At 34.8% G+C, this 15,441-nt stretch overlaps 2 protein-coding genes across 2 annotated transcripts; both read right to left on the bottom strand.

Annotated features, from left to right (window-relative positions):
* Positions 1-709: 709 nt before the first annotated feature.
* On the bottom strand, positions 710-1,368 carry LOC145952315 (uncharacterized). The gene is made up of 3 exons (XM_083064656.1): positions 1,298-1,368; positions 1,056-1,182; positions 710-895 (listed from the first exon to the last, which is right to left on the bottom strand). The coding sequence occupies exons 1-3, from the start codon at positions 1,366-1,368 to the stop codon at positions 710-712; spliced, it is 384 nt and encodes a 127-aa protein (XP_082920782.1).
* A 1,553-nt stretch (positions 1,369-2,921) lies between these two features.
* LOC109805753 (serrate RNA effector molecule) lies at positions 2,922-15,311 on the bottom strand. Its single transcript, XM_020367941.3, has 12 exons — positions 14,657-15,311; positions 13,176-13,300; positions 11,599-11,650; positions 6,098-6,172; positions 5,918-5,992; positions 5,756-5,803; positions 5,514-5,582; positions 4,621-5,418; positions 4,485-4,530; positions 3,858-4,081; positions 3,593-3,775; positions 2,922-3,237 (listed from the first exon to the last, which is right to left on the bottom strand). The coding sequence occupies exons 1-12, from the start codon at positions 15,004-15,006 to the stop codon at positions 3,177-3,179; spliced, it is 2,106 nt and encodes a 701-aa protein (XP_020223530.1). The 5' UTR covers positions 15,007-15,311; the 3' UTR covers positions 2,922-3,176.
* Positions 15,312-15,441: the final 130 nt, after the last annotated feature.

Raw genomic sequence — 15,441 nt, 5'->3', positions numbered from 1 at the left:
CAGCCCACCCAACCAACTCAGCCCACCCAACCAACTTAACCAACTCATATAACCCAACCAACTCAGCCCAAAAGTAGCATTTTGAAAGATTTCAAACTGAAGGTAGCATACACATTTAGAAAGGAACAATTGCAACATACACATTTAGTAATAAAATTTAATGACAGAACAATGAAAAGGAACAATTGCAACTTACACATTTAAAAAGGCATAACAAATACTTAATAGATACATCTAGATATATAAGAACAACTCTTTAAACTTAATACAAGATAAATTTAAAGTACTAAACAAGGATTTAAGTTGAACACCTAATAAACACATCTAGTTATTTCCCTTAAATAATAAAGGATTTTTCACTGCATCCCTAAGCCAATGCATCCTTTTCTCATCTAACCCCCATAAAGCAACAAACATTTCTCTTACCGGTTTGAACAACATCAAGTTTCAATATTGTATATGAAAGACGTCATCATTTTCTAATTCAAGTAATGTTTTAAGCTCATTCACCACTTCCCGAATTGATGCGGTTGTTACAACTTCATTACGTGACCTACATGTGTCTGCTAGCACACTAACTGCATCGACTATTCTTACAGAAGTAGTTATCTTCTTACTAAACTTTTTAACGTGATTGGTTTTTTTTTTCTTTTCTCCACTCTTTTGGCTACCAATCCCTTGGTTAATTGTTCCTTGTGAATCGTTGAAATTAATCCCCTCTAAAAGCATTTGTAGCACCAACACTTGCATCTTCACTATTACCCGAGCCTTCCTCTACGTCTAAACAAATTCCTTCTAAACTTGGACGATACACATCATTCATATGAACCCCAAGATTAGGAGGCAACAATCTAGATGAAGGACTCCATTCATACTCTCCATTAGCAACTACATCCTTAAAGTACAATTAAATTGTGAGCAAATGGAAGTCCCTTGTTTCTAAATTTTCCATATAGAGGATTTTCTTGCACATTCACAACTTATAATAAGATAAATACATTAAAGTAAAAGCTTACAATTCTTATATATATGAAATCAATTACAATAACACATACCAATTGCTTTCTCTCCCACCATTCATCATTTGCATCAACAATATTCTTCACATTGTCCCATCCAAGCCCAATTTCTTTACCAAATAATTTATACCATATCCTCCACTCTCTTATTAAATCATCAAACCTATTTTTAAACTTTGTATTTTCATAAACCTTCCTGTTAACTCCTTAAATTTGGTTGCAATTCCAATCCATCCTTTCTTAGTAAAACTAGTACCTAATAATTTGTTGTTAGTCACTTTTTCAAGCATGCTATGATAAAGCATTCAGTTGCTTTAACCCAACAAACTTTTCCTTTCTCAAAACCCATACTTCTACATTAAAAGGTTTAACAAAATATAACTTAGCAAATAATACAAAACTTATACCAAAGACCTCTTTCAAACCGTCAAAATATAACTTAGCATTTAAATAGTTTCAAAATAGCATACTAATATTTTCACTTACAAATAGTAGCTAAAATTAACACTTAAAATAAACACACCATAATTGGCAGTGGTATTCAAGCCAAATAACACCAGTTCCTTAGCAAAAGATTTGATAGTTCTAAGTTCCAGGAGGGAGGAAATTTAGAGAAGAGAGTCAGATCTTTTATCATTCAGCTTCAACTTAAAACAGAATATCATGCTAGCAGTTAAATCTTTTATCTTAATCTCTGTCACATATCCATCAAATGCAACACATGTGGTCATGAAAGAAGAAGAAAAAAGTTGTTGAAAGCTAAACCTATAAATCATTAAAACATCACAAAAGCTATCAAAAGAAATCAATTTTAATGGTTACTTATCCTTTCTCGACCTTAACGCTACTTCAATTAAACTCTTTCAACATCTTTTGCAACAAATTACTAACCGATCAAAATGCCCAAGAAGTATGTAGATTGGAGAGAACACATGCAACTTAAATAAAAGTGACAACTTGGAGAGGTTGTTGGTTACCATTAAAGTAGAAAATAAATGCCCAATAAAATTTCAAGTTCAAAATAAGGACAACATATACACACGCAAGGAGAAAAGAAGCTAAATGGGTGAAACAAAAATTGATGAGAGGAATTTTCGTAGGATAGAACCTTAAACCCAAACAAAGATCAATCAGAACATTGATGAAAGAAATCAAATTAGATAAGATGATTCAGAGTATTTATTAATTAGGCAAAGAGATTTGAAATGAACATTGAAGTTTTACGAGAAAAAATAAGGAAAATCAAACACCCATTTACCAAAATCAATTTCTTTAGAATGTAAAAGCAATCTTCACTTAGTTTTGACCAAAATTAATTTTCATCGGTAATATTACATGAAGGGTCTTTCGGCAGACTGCTCATTTAACATTATAGTTAAATTATTCATCTAATTTCTAAAATTATCCCCATTCCAAGCTTTGGTTATAAAAAAATTTGCAAGTTTTGACCCTTACATAATTTTTTCTAGTAATTTATGACCGCCATGACGTTTTTGTAGTATTAATATGCATGTTTCAGATAAAAAAAATTATCATGATTAAGGACTAAAGCTTGTCATTTTCTCATATGGAGACTAAAACTAAAAATAAAAACAACACCTATGCTCAAGGTTATGAATATTGTACTATTCTCTTTAAATTACAAATATACAATTTATTTCATTTAATTTTACAAAGAAATGAAATTCGCACACTTCCCTTCTATCTTAAATTGAAATATAAGATTCAATCTATTTCACTTAACATCATTGAAGAATATTTTTTAGAAAGTTTTTTTTAATAAGACTTGAGTAAAATATCTTTAATTGATCAAGTTACTTTGTATTCGCTTGATGCAAAATACACCAGTTCTAAATCTTAATACGATGGTCTTGTTGAGGAAAGGTAACGATAGGAATACGATTATCCAGTAACTAATAAATCAGCTATCATTATTTTTAAATTATCCTTATATCATGACATTTTGTACTTGAAATCTACAAATCTTATCACTAGTACAACATCAAAGACACATCCCTTTCACCACACATGAAAATACGATTCTCAAGCAAATTCACAAAACAAATGAGAAGACTAACTCTAATCCCATTATTTGAAGACTACAGCTCTCACCAAGAAAGCATAAATAGGCATTGAATTCATCCAACCCAATGAGACCTACAAGCTCCGATAGTCTATCACAGTGACTTCGTCTTCTGGGGCATCCAGGTCTTGATAACTGCACCACCAAAATGAGTAAATGTTTAGCAAACAAGAAAAATGATCTTCATTCGTCAGTTGGAACTCATTCTTTGGTTACATGGAAATCCTTCACAATATTATTGCTAATCTAAAGAACTTCATTATGGCTATATTTCAAAAAACTTTAATCAAATTTTCAAGGAATAAAAGAAACTTACTTAAAAATGAAGTTTCCTTTCAAATAAAAAATAAAAAGAACAGAAAAAACTAAACAAGGGATGAATAACTTGAGTACCGAAGACAAGCGTTTTTAGACAAAGTACAAGAATTGGGTTGCATATTGAGGTCTAAAAATCCACCCATATGATTTGGGGTTCCTGCTGAACAATTACCTTCGCATCCGTCGAGGATCAGGTCTAAAGGTTGGAGGAACAGCAATTATAGGAGCTGGTCCACCCATATGAGGACCAGATCGCATCTTCCTTGCTGAGCCATCATACGACGAAGGTCCTCCTTGTTCCCTTAGCATCTGCATTGCAACTTCTGGTGGTGCAGGGACAAAGGGTCCCAAAGGCCTGTAGGGTTGCAAATTATATAAGCACCAACAAAATTTCAATTAAAGCAATATAGTGGATCAGATTCAGAAGAGAAACCAACCCTGCGCCAGGTACCGGCATCAAAACTGGTGGGGGAGGGGGCATATCTGAGGTAAATGGAGGTACACCAGGCCCTCCATATGCATCATACATTGCTTCATCATGGGATGGAGAATTGTCTCCATTCAATCTGTCACTCCTGTCCTGGTCTCGTCGGTTACCCCGATCATCTTTCAATCGACCTTCCAAACCCAAACCTAACCTTCGCTTTAGAGGCTTATCCTTCTACAAACAGAACAAAAAAGGACTGAGCATTTGTATATCAAACCATACCAACATTGTAAAAAAATACATATCTATTTTAAAGCCATAAATTCCTAACAGTTGATACATCAGGCTACTTGCCCCATAGACAGCAGCACACATGCACAGGGAAATGAAAGAAAAAATAAATAAATAAATGGCTGATTCCACAAGCAGTACAGTACAGACCCCATCCACAATGTTGCTAAAACAGATAAACAACTACCAAAACCTGGACGCCAATATGTTTCCAAAACATGCATCATGCAACAATAAAGATTATCCTTGTTTTGTTTTTTGGGTGTACAATAAAGATGATTCTATCTAGTCACGAATCATCATTAAATATTTTTCTTGTGCATGGTAAATAAAATAACTAATCTACCTGAGATTGCTGCATGACAGGTGTTCCACCGGGAGCATTAGTATCACTACAATGATATAAAGGCAGTATAAGTGACACATCCACCAAAACCGGCAATACCATACACAACATAAAAGAAGTCCTAATTAATACTTACTTCATGTAGTTTTGAAAATAAAGATCCTCACGCAATTTTGATGTTAGTTCCATCACAAGCTCTGGGTGTTTTAGCTTCAAATGTTTGTATACAAATTCAGCTGCATGAAAAAGCTTTGTGCAGCCCTTAGCTCCACAACCATACTTCCAGCCATATTTTTCATCCCTAATTTTTCTTACATATGGATCCAACACATCAGCTGCTGCAGCATCTATCTTCTCCTTGGCAGCCATCACTTCCAATGGATCCTGACCATTCAACCTTGCCTGCCAAAATGAATCAAGTTTCTTCTCCCATTCAGACCCGGATTTGTTTATTTCTTCATGCCCTGCTCCTTCTGGCCTCACATGCCTAAAACCCTTGGCCTCATTAGTCTCGATCATTCCATAATAATCAACACCATGAATCCTCCAAAGATATGTAATAAGAGTGTCTAGTAGCTCAAGACCCTCTAAGCCCTTAACAGATGTTAAACCCCGGACAATTATTATGGGGCCCACAGATCCACTGTGAGCCTTATCATCATTTTTATTGTGGTCACTGGTGCATAAAAAATTATCTTCAATACCCTTTTCCATGTCAAGCTTTTGAACAACAGCCTGAGCCTGTTGAATGTCTGCTTGTATGCGTCTAGGTTCAGAACTGATAGGGTGAGCCTTCGGTGCAGCTGAGAAATCATTATCTTTATTAGGTCCCCTACCATGTCTTCTTCGTTTAGTGCCAGCATCTGTTTCTTCCTCTGAATTAGGCTCACTGACTTGCCCTGATTTACTGGATGAAGAGTTCATACCAGGATTTCTGCATTGATTGAAAAATTCTCAGTACAAACAATATTGAGAGCATAAGGAGGAAGAACAGGCAAACACAGACACACTGAGAATGTAAGAACATACAGGTCTAGTGTTCCACTTTGCAAATCAAGCAAAAAATCCTTTGCAAGCCGTCGAGCATTTTCATTCCTCCTAAAAGATGATGTGTCAGAGAGAATCAATTACAATTATATATCTTAATCAAAATATTAACTTATCAGCCCATCTAACAACCACCCAAGTAAAAATACTAGTATATGATCCGTCAACATAAAGAGGATGCTCCACAATGTTCTTCATTAGACTGCAAGATCTGCAAAACTCACCTTTCAATTACTGCAAGTAAATTTGTTGGATGATATTTATCTTTTAACCTACATCAAAGATAAATCAAATAAAGGAATGATCAAAAGATTGCATGTACTTGAAACAAGATGATAACCCAAGAATCAAATAAAATTTTAGCAGTGGAAAAAGGAAACCCATACCACTCCTCATCCTTATGAGCATTAAAATAAGCACGTTTTTGAGTAGAAATGTACTCTGATTTGTACTCTTGATACCTAGAAAAATAAATTAAGCATATGTTTTGTCAACAAGTACCCAATAAATTATTCTGTATTTAGAGCTTAGGAACAATGAAATGGATATTGTTTTCCAAAACTTACCTACGCTCAGCTTCAGCTGGCAGTACATCATCTTCAAGCTCCTGAATGAATTGTTTATAAGACATCAACCCTTCTCTGAAATAATTCACAAGCATCTCAATGTTAACAGACTTCTCTCCAAAAAAACGTTGTCAAAAACAGAAAAATAAAGGCAATATACATCCCATGTATCAGCAAAAACCTAAACAACATTTTTGGGGGAAAGATGCCTTAATTGTGGTCACCCCTCTTTGGGGGCTGCCTGAGTCACAACTTTAAGGGTGGTGGTTTAATCCCATATGGACTCGAGATATGGTTGAGTAATTTTACAAGCCAAATTTGTGAGGTCAAGTTGACCTAAACCTAAATTCCAAGAATTTTTTAACATGAAACCTCCATAACTACCCACCATCAAGAGAATAATAAGGAAGTTTACATACATGATAATTTAATACATTACTTTCTCTATTTACTGACAAAACCAAAAAATACACTTGGTATAGAAATTTCACAAAAGTTGAAGCATGCAGTAAGTTGGTAACAAGCACAACTTCAAAAGGTTGGGATCAACACAGAGTAGTAGGGAAGACAAGAATAACGAGCAGGGTGTTCCAACATCTAAAAGCTCTTCAGCAGTGGATGGTACACAGTTACAATGAGACTAAACAACATCCAGATTCCATTCTATGATTTAGTACATTTCCATAGTAACACAAAACAGGACAAGAGGTTAAAAAATGATACATTTGACTCCACAATAAAGGTTGGAAGGAAACCAGAAGAACAGTAGAAGACAGTACATTCCATTCCATTCTATCCATGTGCCAAACACTGGCTTTTAGTGGCATGCTGAAAATTCTACTATTAAAAGTAACAAGGACAGAGTCAATAAATAGATGGCATGCTGAAATTTCTTCTATTGGTTATTATTACAAAATAAACCTTCGACATGTACCAAAAATGGGTACTAAGTACTAACTCAATGACAACTTTAGGACAGAAACAAAAAAGAATTTGTTTGAAAAATATCTAAAATGCTCTTTAAACGAATAATGCACATTCACACAAAGTTCCAAACCAAATTATGCGCAGAAAAATAGTTAATTTTTTAATTAAATATTAACTGTCACTGTTTGCAGGCATAAGATAAGAAGCAATAAGAAGCAAAACTTTTCTCTTGTAGAATTCCTTCTTCGAAGTAGAAGTAAAGGACAAAATCTAAGTTTTTCAAACAACCTGATTTCTTCCAAAGAATGAGATGATGAGTTACTAATGGACCATAACTCCTAAGGAAAAGAAGAAAAAAAGGGTAAACCTGAATAAGAATTTTAACAAGATGGGAGTAAAAAATTTAATCCATGATCAAAAGAGAGAACAATTTATTGTGGTTTAGGCATGTCTTATCTAGGGAATCCCTAATATGGGTAGTAGACAACTATAATCAATAAAATAGTGAGTATTAATAAAACAAAAAAATAATGATGTACAAGATATTGAAGAAATAGAGCACATGAAAAAGATCAACAAACTAACATTTTGTTGCAAACTTGTTTAAAATCTGCCATAATTTTTTTAATAGTAAAGCTCAGGGTAGATTACTACAAGAAGTACCACGGTACCAGATATGATGTACATAAGTAATTCTGTATTGTAAAGGTATTCTAAAAGAGAACTATCCATTAGAATTGCCTTTCAAGTTTCATCAATTATTGCACTATTCAATAATTCTTAATTGGATAAATTTATCTCAAATTTACCGTGTAAATAAAAGTTCTTATCACATATATCTATTGAAAACCTACATTAATTGTCATCGAATGTCTTATCTCTCATTTAAAGTAAATAATCAGATAGAAATAGATTAGCATGTAATTGCACAAACCCCTCCATATAACCCCCTTCGTACCAAGTTCGATTCCCCCTTCGTACCGAGTTTGATTCTCATGGATAAAAAAAACAGATTAGCATGTAATTAGGAAACTTTTTTCCTATGATAGAATCACCAGTTTTGTTATTTCCTTTTTTTATAGGGATTTGTCATTATGGAACCCTATTATTTTACTCCCTTTTTTTCCTATCAGAGTTATGTTATATTTTTCTTATTAAGTGTAAAAATATTACTTTACAAGTTTATATTAGAGCCTATCTTAGATCTAATAGCCCCAACCACCATATTATCAAACACATAAGCCCAATAGTGCTTTAGGGTGAAGGGGTGTGCTGGAAAAAACTGAAATTTCACAAAATAGTATATATAAGGAGGTGACAACTCTCACCTTTCATGTCAGTTTTATGAAGTTAAATTAGATTCAAATTTATCTTCTAAGATGGGTATTAAAACTAGGATAATAGATGGCCTCTATTATTTGAATCAAGGATCATATGGAAATAAAGTGATTCAAGGTCTTAGTGGCACAAGCTCCCCTCCCGTCCAAACTCCAAAGATAAATAATGCTTTGGCACCTTAGATTAGGGCATCCAAGTTTTCAGTATCTTAAACATCTATTCCCATCTCTATTTAACAATGTTGATTGTTCCTTTTTCTAATGTGAAAATCGTGTTCTTGCAAAAACTTCACTGCATTTCTTATAGTCCTAAATCATACCCTACTACCTAGAGACAAATACAAAGCAAGGCTAGTAGAAAAGGGGTTTATTCAAACCCATGGAATTAGCTATGAGGAAACTTTTGCTCAAGGAGCTAAAATCAATTCAATAAGAACTTTGTTGTCCCTTGTTAATTTTGACTGGACCCCTCACCAATTAGATGTCAAATGCTTACCTAAATCTGGAGTCGAAAGAAGTATTTATGAGTCCCCCACCTGGCTTTGATGGAAAATTGAAATTTGACCAAGTGTGCAAGTTAAACAAGTCTTTGTATGGCCTAAAACAATCCACAAGAGCATCGTTTTAAAGCTTTAGAACTACTTTAAGGGCCTTGGATACAGCCAAAACCATGCTGGTCATACTATGTTCTACAATCATGTGGTGAATAATAAAAAAAATTGATTGTATACGTTGCTGAAATTATTGTGACAGGGAATGAAAGTTTATCATTTAAATAAGAAACTGGCTGCTGCCTTTGAATTTAAAGAACTTGGTCCATTAAAGTATTTTCTTGGAATCAAGTTTGCTTGGTCAATGGAAGGAATCTTTATTAATCAAAAGTAGTATATCCAAGATTTGCTCATGGAATTTGGCTTATTGGTGGTGTAAGGCAGCTGAGACACCCATTGAGCAAAATATGAAGCTTGAATCAACTAAACCTGAGGAAGTATAGGACAGAGAAAGGTACCAAAGACTTGTTGGGGGAACAATCTATGTCTCCCATACTCACCCAGATATTGCATTTGCAGTTAGTATGGTGAGCCAGTTTATGTACTCACCCAGTAGTAGGCATTTTAAAGCAGTGGATAGAATTATGAGATACCTAAAAGGAAACCTGTGAAAAGGCCTATTATGCCAAAAAAAAAAACCCAGAACCATAGTGGTGAAAGCCTTTACAAATGCAAATTGGGCTGGTAGCAATTTGGATACAAGGTCTACATCAGGTTACTGCACCTTTACTGGAGGAAATTTAGCCATTTGGAGAAGTAAAAAACAAAGTGTAGTGGCTGGAAGTAGCGTGGAAGCAGAATATAGATCAATGGTGCAAGAGATTTGTGAAGTACTATGGATTAGTAAGCTGCTACAAGAACTGAAGATTCAAAATTCCATACCGGCAAGACTATACAGTGATAATCAGGCTGCAAGTCTATAGCTCACAGCTCGGTATTACATGATAGAACAGAAGTAGAGGTTGATAAACACTTTATTAAGGAGAAAAGGAGAAAGGGAAGATTTGCGTTCCCTACATTCCAATCAAATTCCAGGCAGTTGACATTCTCACCAAGGGGGTAGCCAAGAAACACTTTGATGAGATGATTGGCAAGCTGTCCAAATACAACATATTCAAGCCTGCTAGAGGGCGAGTGCTGAAAATCTACATTAATTTTTATTATTGTAAATAATCAAATAGAAATATTAGCATCTAACTAAGAAACTTTTATTTATTTTTTCCTTAAGATAGAATCAGCAGTTCTGTAATTTCCTTTTTTTGTAGGAATTTGTCATTATGGTACCCTATTATCTTGCTCCCTTTTTCTATAAGAGAAGTTGTATTGTATTTTACTTATTAAGTGCAAAATATTAATTTTCATGTAAATCATATCTACAAAATCATAATTTTATCCAAAGTTATTTAATAATCCATTGGTATACATCAAAATTGACATAATATATACTCTTAGAACATAAAAATAAAAAATCTATACTTATAGTTATTCAGTTTTGGCAAAATTTGACAAGTCAAGTTAATATATGTAGTTATAATTCAATAGTTAGAACAACAGAAATCACATTCTATATAAAGTTATTGAGAGTGTAAGAGATGATGTAATTTGTAGCAGTATAATTTGATCTCTCTACCCATCTATATTAATATATGTGTGTGATGAAAATTTCTAGAAAATATAATCAATGAAGGCATTTTGTTTACTTATGGCTGGGTTACCTCCTCTGACATGTCCACTCAGTGATTTTCTTTTAATTAGGACCCTGTCTAGATTGATTGTTTGAGCCTATTTGGATACAATCTATAAATGTTTTTGAAAGCCTCTATTGAAAATACATAGAGAAACTTTCAAAACCACTTCTAATCTTGAATCCAAACACGGTTTGTCCAAATATAGTTTTGTTTATAAGTTCATACTGAAAGTTGAAACAGCAGTCCTTGCAGAAACCCATCTTCATCAAGTACACGAGCAATGTGATAAAGCCTCAACCATCAAAGAAGACTCGGGGCCTGTTTGAAAGAAGTGGAAAAGAGAGAAATGGGAGGGAAAGCATACTACATATTGTAAGCTTTCCTCTCTTTACCACTTCTCCCAAAGAGACCCTTAGTGTTCTTAGACAACAATTGTTTCTGCTACTTTCCAGAAATTTACTGGTCATGACAAAATCGCGTCTTTCTAAAATTTCCTTTGGAAAAAGGTATCTCCTATTTGAACACCATTATACGTGCAGGTGATTTTAATCCAGTACTTCATTCTTTGCAGAGTGCATTTGAATCTGTACTTCAGATGCCTATTAATCACTAAAGAACTGAACTTCATCCTTTTAACACACATCAAATTCCTCTAATAATCACATCTCACAAACTGCTAAACAAATAGTAGCAGAGATCTGGTTTTGGCCTTATACAATCAAGGCTGCAAGGTGTATCTTCAATTGAAGCTGCCAACTTGGTGTAAAGCAAACAGTTAATCTCTGATGATATAAAAATCCTCAACAGCATAAACCTATAAACCTCATGTTTCAATCCTGCAATGTTATAAGAGTATATCGGCTCCTATGCCATAATTCCTTTCTCAATTACCACACCATACAGAATTGCTTGTAGATGTTGAACATGAAATAAATGAAAAAAGGCAAGTACATTTATTCATTCATGGTTTAAATTAAAGAATAAAGTACAAAGCTGACCTTTGTCCACCTCCACTTGGTAAATCTGCATAACCGCGACTTATATCCACATCTGCAAAATGAGCCCACAACATAACATAATGACAGTAAGCTAACTTCATCTGGGGAAAAAACAAAGGTTTACACACTTGACAGCATAAAGGAGTTGATCTCCAACAAACCTTTTAAAAGAACAATGGACAATAATATTAGATTTACACAAACATAAAAAATAGAAATTTACCAATAAAACAAAATTAAGAAAGCAAAAAGCTACACATGAAATATATACCTAAAAACAAACACCAAGCAAGAACTCCCCTCCCAATAGAGAAGGAAAAAAAACTCTAATTTTATTCAAATAAAGAATAGGGCAATATTCATTTAAGAATGTAGGGCATATGAAAGAAAGCGTACCCCCTAAAGTAACTGATAAAAAACAAGGAGAAATAATTCATGTTTTAAATAGAAAATTTCCAGCTCTTAAGCTGCATGCATCAGCTAATGTTTGACAGTAGCATTAAAAGAACACCGAAGAGACCAATGAGAAACATAGAATACGTAATGAATTATAGAATATTGATATTTATATTTGTTGTAATGAAAACAACAATCGCATTGTATGCTCTAAGCATAACATTGTCAATTTAACTCCCATCACAAGCAACAATAAGCAATGCAGAAAACATGGCATATAATAGTCTGGAAAGAAAACTATATTATCATATTTGTCACTCCCGGATAGCGGAGCAGCTGACCGCAAAAGTGGATAGTGAGACAACCACTATTCTAATATTATATATATATATATATATATATAAAATAATTAATAATTTAATAATATATCTATAAGCTAAAAAATACAAAAATTCAAATTTCTTGCATTAATCATTTTCAATAATAGAAGTTCATAGTACTTCAACAAAACAAATAAAAAGTCAAAGAGACAAGGTGCTTAAAGCTTTAAATCATCTAAAGTTAAAGTCTGAAGTAATTAAAGTACTAAGTAACTAAAAAAGCAAACATTAAAATTCAATCTTCACCCTGCTATGGTGTACCAGTACGAGCAGCACCAGAGCTCTGATTTTTTTGTTGATCAACATTTGGTTGGGCCATGGTTCTGCTGGCCACCAAATAACAAAACCATACAAGTAATAAAAATGATCAAAATAACAAAAATTGCTGCTGCCAGCAATAAAGAGAAAAAAGGAAAAGAAATAAATAATAAGAAAAAGGAACAAAAACAAAATAAAGGAAATAAAAAATAAGAAAAGAAGGGAACAGAAAAAGAGGGGAAAAACTCTCATTAAGTGGAGGTATTTTTTATTTTTTGGAAACCACTCCGCAGTTTTGTGCCTGCTTCTGCCACTCCAGTGAAATGCTATCAGGTTACTGTAGTGGCAAGGAGCCGCTCCACCGCAATAGCGGCCACTATTAACAGCATAGATTATTATGTGTAGATATATTTCAGTATGCAAAGTGGAATGTGTTCAGTTTAACTTAGCTCAATTAAAGAATGAAACTGGAATAAGGCAAAAGATAAATGTCATTTACACTATGTAAGAAAAACCCAGAGTTATTAACAATTATAAACATACCAGAAATTCCATTATGATATCCCCCAGCAGATCTATGTGCAAGCCTGCCATAAGACTTCTCATCTGCATAACCAGTCCTTCCACCCACACCCCGTTCATAACCACCAAAATAATCATAGCCAAATCTGCTTTAATCACATTCAAATAATGAAGTAAATTAATTAAAAAAATTACAGCATAATGTATGATGCATAGCCTAGGGTGATAAGGATGTAAAACAGCAAAACTCAAATGCAAGAGAAAATTCTATCCTACTAACATAAATCCTATAAGAAATTTCAATAACCACATGATAGCATTAATATAACATCACATCACTCTGTGAACATATACCATCCATCTTTGAGTATTCATGCTACGATCTGTGGAATTGTTAAGAAATTAGAAAATACATAAGTTTGAAATAACACAGTTCCATAAATACAAGTAGTTGAATAAAACTGCAGAAGAGATACAAATTTGTTTTCACAACATCTGTGACATATTTTGAAGCATTCACAATCACAAAAAGTCAAAAAGAAAACAAACCATTTAAGCAAAATTTGAATAAATCCGCGATTCTCACAAGGCATTTTTATTTATCTCAACATGATTGGATATATGATTCATAAGAACCATAACTAAAACAGCATAGTAAAAAATAGAGTAAAATACATAAAAATATCTGAAGGGTATAACAAAACAGGAAAACCCCTAAACATCAGGCCAAGGGGGGAAGGAAAGGGAAAGAAAAGGCAACAACAACAAAACATAAGTAATGCATGCAACACTTTTCCACCTGGACCCTAATAAATAAACAGCAAAGGCGACCTATCACACCATAGGCCATGTAAAGCTCTTGAAAACAGGAATTGATTCTCTTTTCCTTGTTTTCATAGCAATCCACAATATAACCGCATTATGCTAATAGAAAATATTTTTTTTACAGTGATTTGCAAAATTCATGATGTCAGAACAGTCTAACACCCATCAAGACTTCAGAAATCGTCATCTTTTATTTCATTTCATAAACAGAGATTCCGATAAAAGAAGAACTTCATGATACACACACAAAAGAAATCCTGGCAGAAGGGAAGGAAACTGAAAACAACCCAGAATAAAAACCGAAATCCAATGAAGCAAAGCTGCTCAATCCTTCAACAAGTTTAACCCCATCAAATGCTCTAGGCTCATTAAACACCAAATGCCTAACCCTATCCTAAAATCAAATGCCCCGCTAAAGGAACCTAACCCCAACCTCCTTGAAAATTATAGAGTCCACTCCCTGTCCAACCAAATGCAATTGAAGAAAACAGATACATAATCAAAATAACAACCAACCATCCCAATGTCTCAATCTACGATTTCCACCACAAAACGAAACACAACACCGTAGCTCAAAATCCTAAATCAAAACCAACAGCACGAACACACGAGTGACATGACCCAATTCACAAACACAAATTTCAACATCCCATCCATCTCAGCCACAAAGGAATCACCTGTCATCGGGTCCGTAGCCGCGAGGACTGCCCCTCCGAGATCGTTTGTACGGCGGAGGCGAACGGCGCGACGGAGGCGGCGGAGAGTAGCGGCGGTCGCGGTAGCCCGGGCTAGGGCTGCGGCGGCGCTTGAAGTCCCTCTCGCGGTCGTAGTAATCGCTCCCGCGGCCGCGATTCGGGTGGCGGTCGAGGTCGCGGTCGTCCCGGCGGTCCCGGCGGCGCGGCGGAGGCGGAAGCGGCGGCGCAGGGAGATCGTCGTCGGGCGGAGCAGCGTCGGGAGGAGGAGCGGCGGAGGCGGAGGGAGACTGGTCGAGAGATTCGGGCGGCACGTTGATGACTTCGGCGGCCATGGGAAGGGGTAAAATTGTAAAATGGATTTGGCTGAGGGAAAGAGAGTTAAACCCTAATCTAATAAATAGAAAAGAGAGGAATGGGGAAAGAAGATAAACAAGTGGTTGAGGTTTTGAGCGTGTTCGTTATTTCTGTGAATTTATTTACTTTTGTTGGGAACCAGATTCAGATGAGTGTGGTTTTAAGTTTTTAACTTTTTTTATTTCATTTTATGGGACGAGAGGATGCTGCGAATTCCTCCCTCCAAGAGGGATCAAATTGGGATAACTTTTGCAGCGTCTTATTTATGTCTATGCTCGCCAAACCACTCCTCTCTCCTTCACCTTCTTCATTATCTAAATTTTTTCATTATTTATAGGAAAACTTATAAAAATGCCACCAAAATCAAATCTATTTCTCTCTCTCTCCTAACTATCAAAATCTCATCTCAAGTT

This window comes from Cajanus cajan, chromosome 10, assembly GCF_000230855.2.
Source record: "Cajanus cajan strain Asha chromosome 10, NIPB_CcT2T_4, whole genome shotgun sequence".
Taxonomy (NCBI): Eukaryota; Viridiplantae; Streptophyta; class Magnoliopsida; order Fabales; family Fabaceae; genus Cajanus; species Cajanus cajan.
This window is presented reverse-complemented; position numbering and strand designations above follow the sequence as displayed.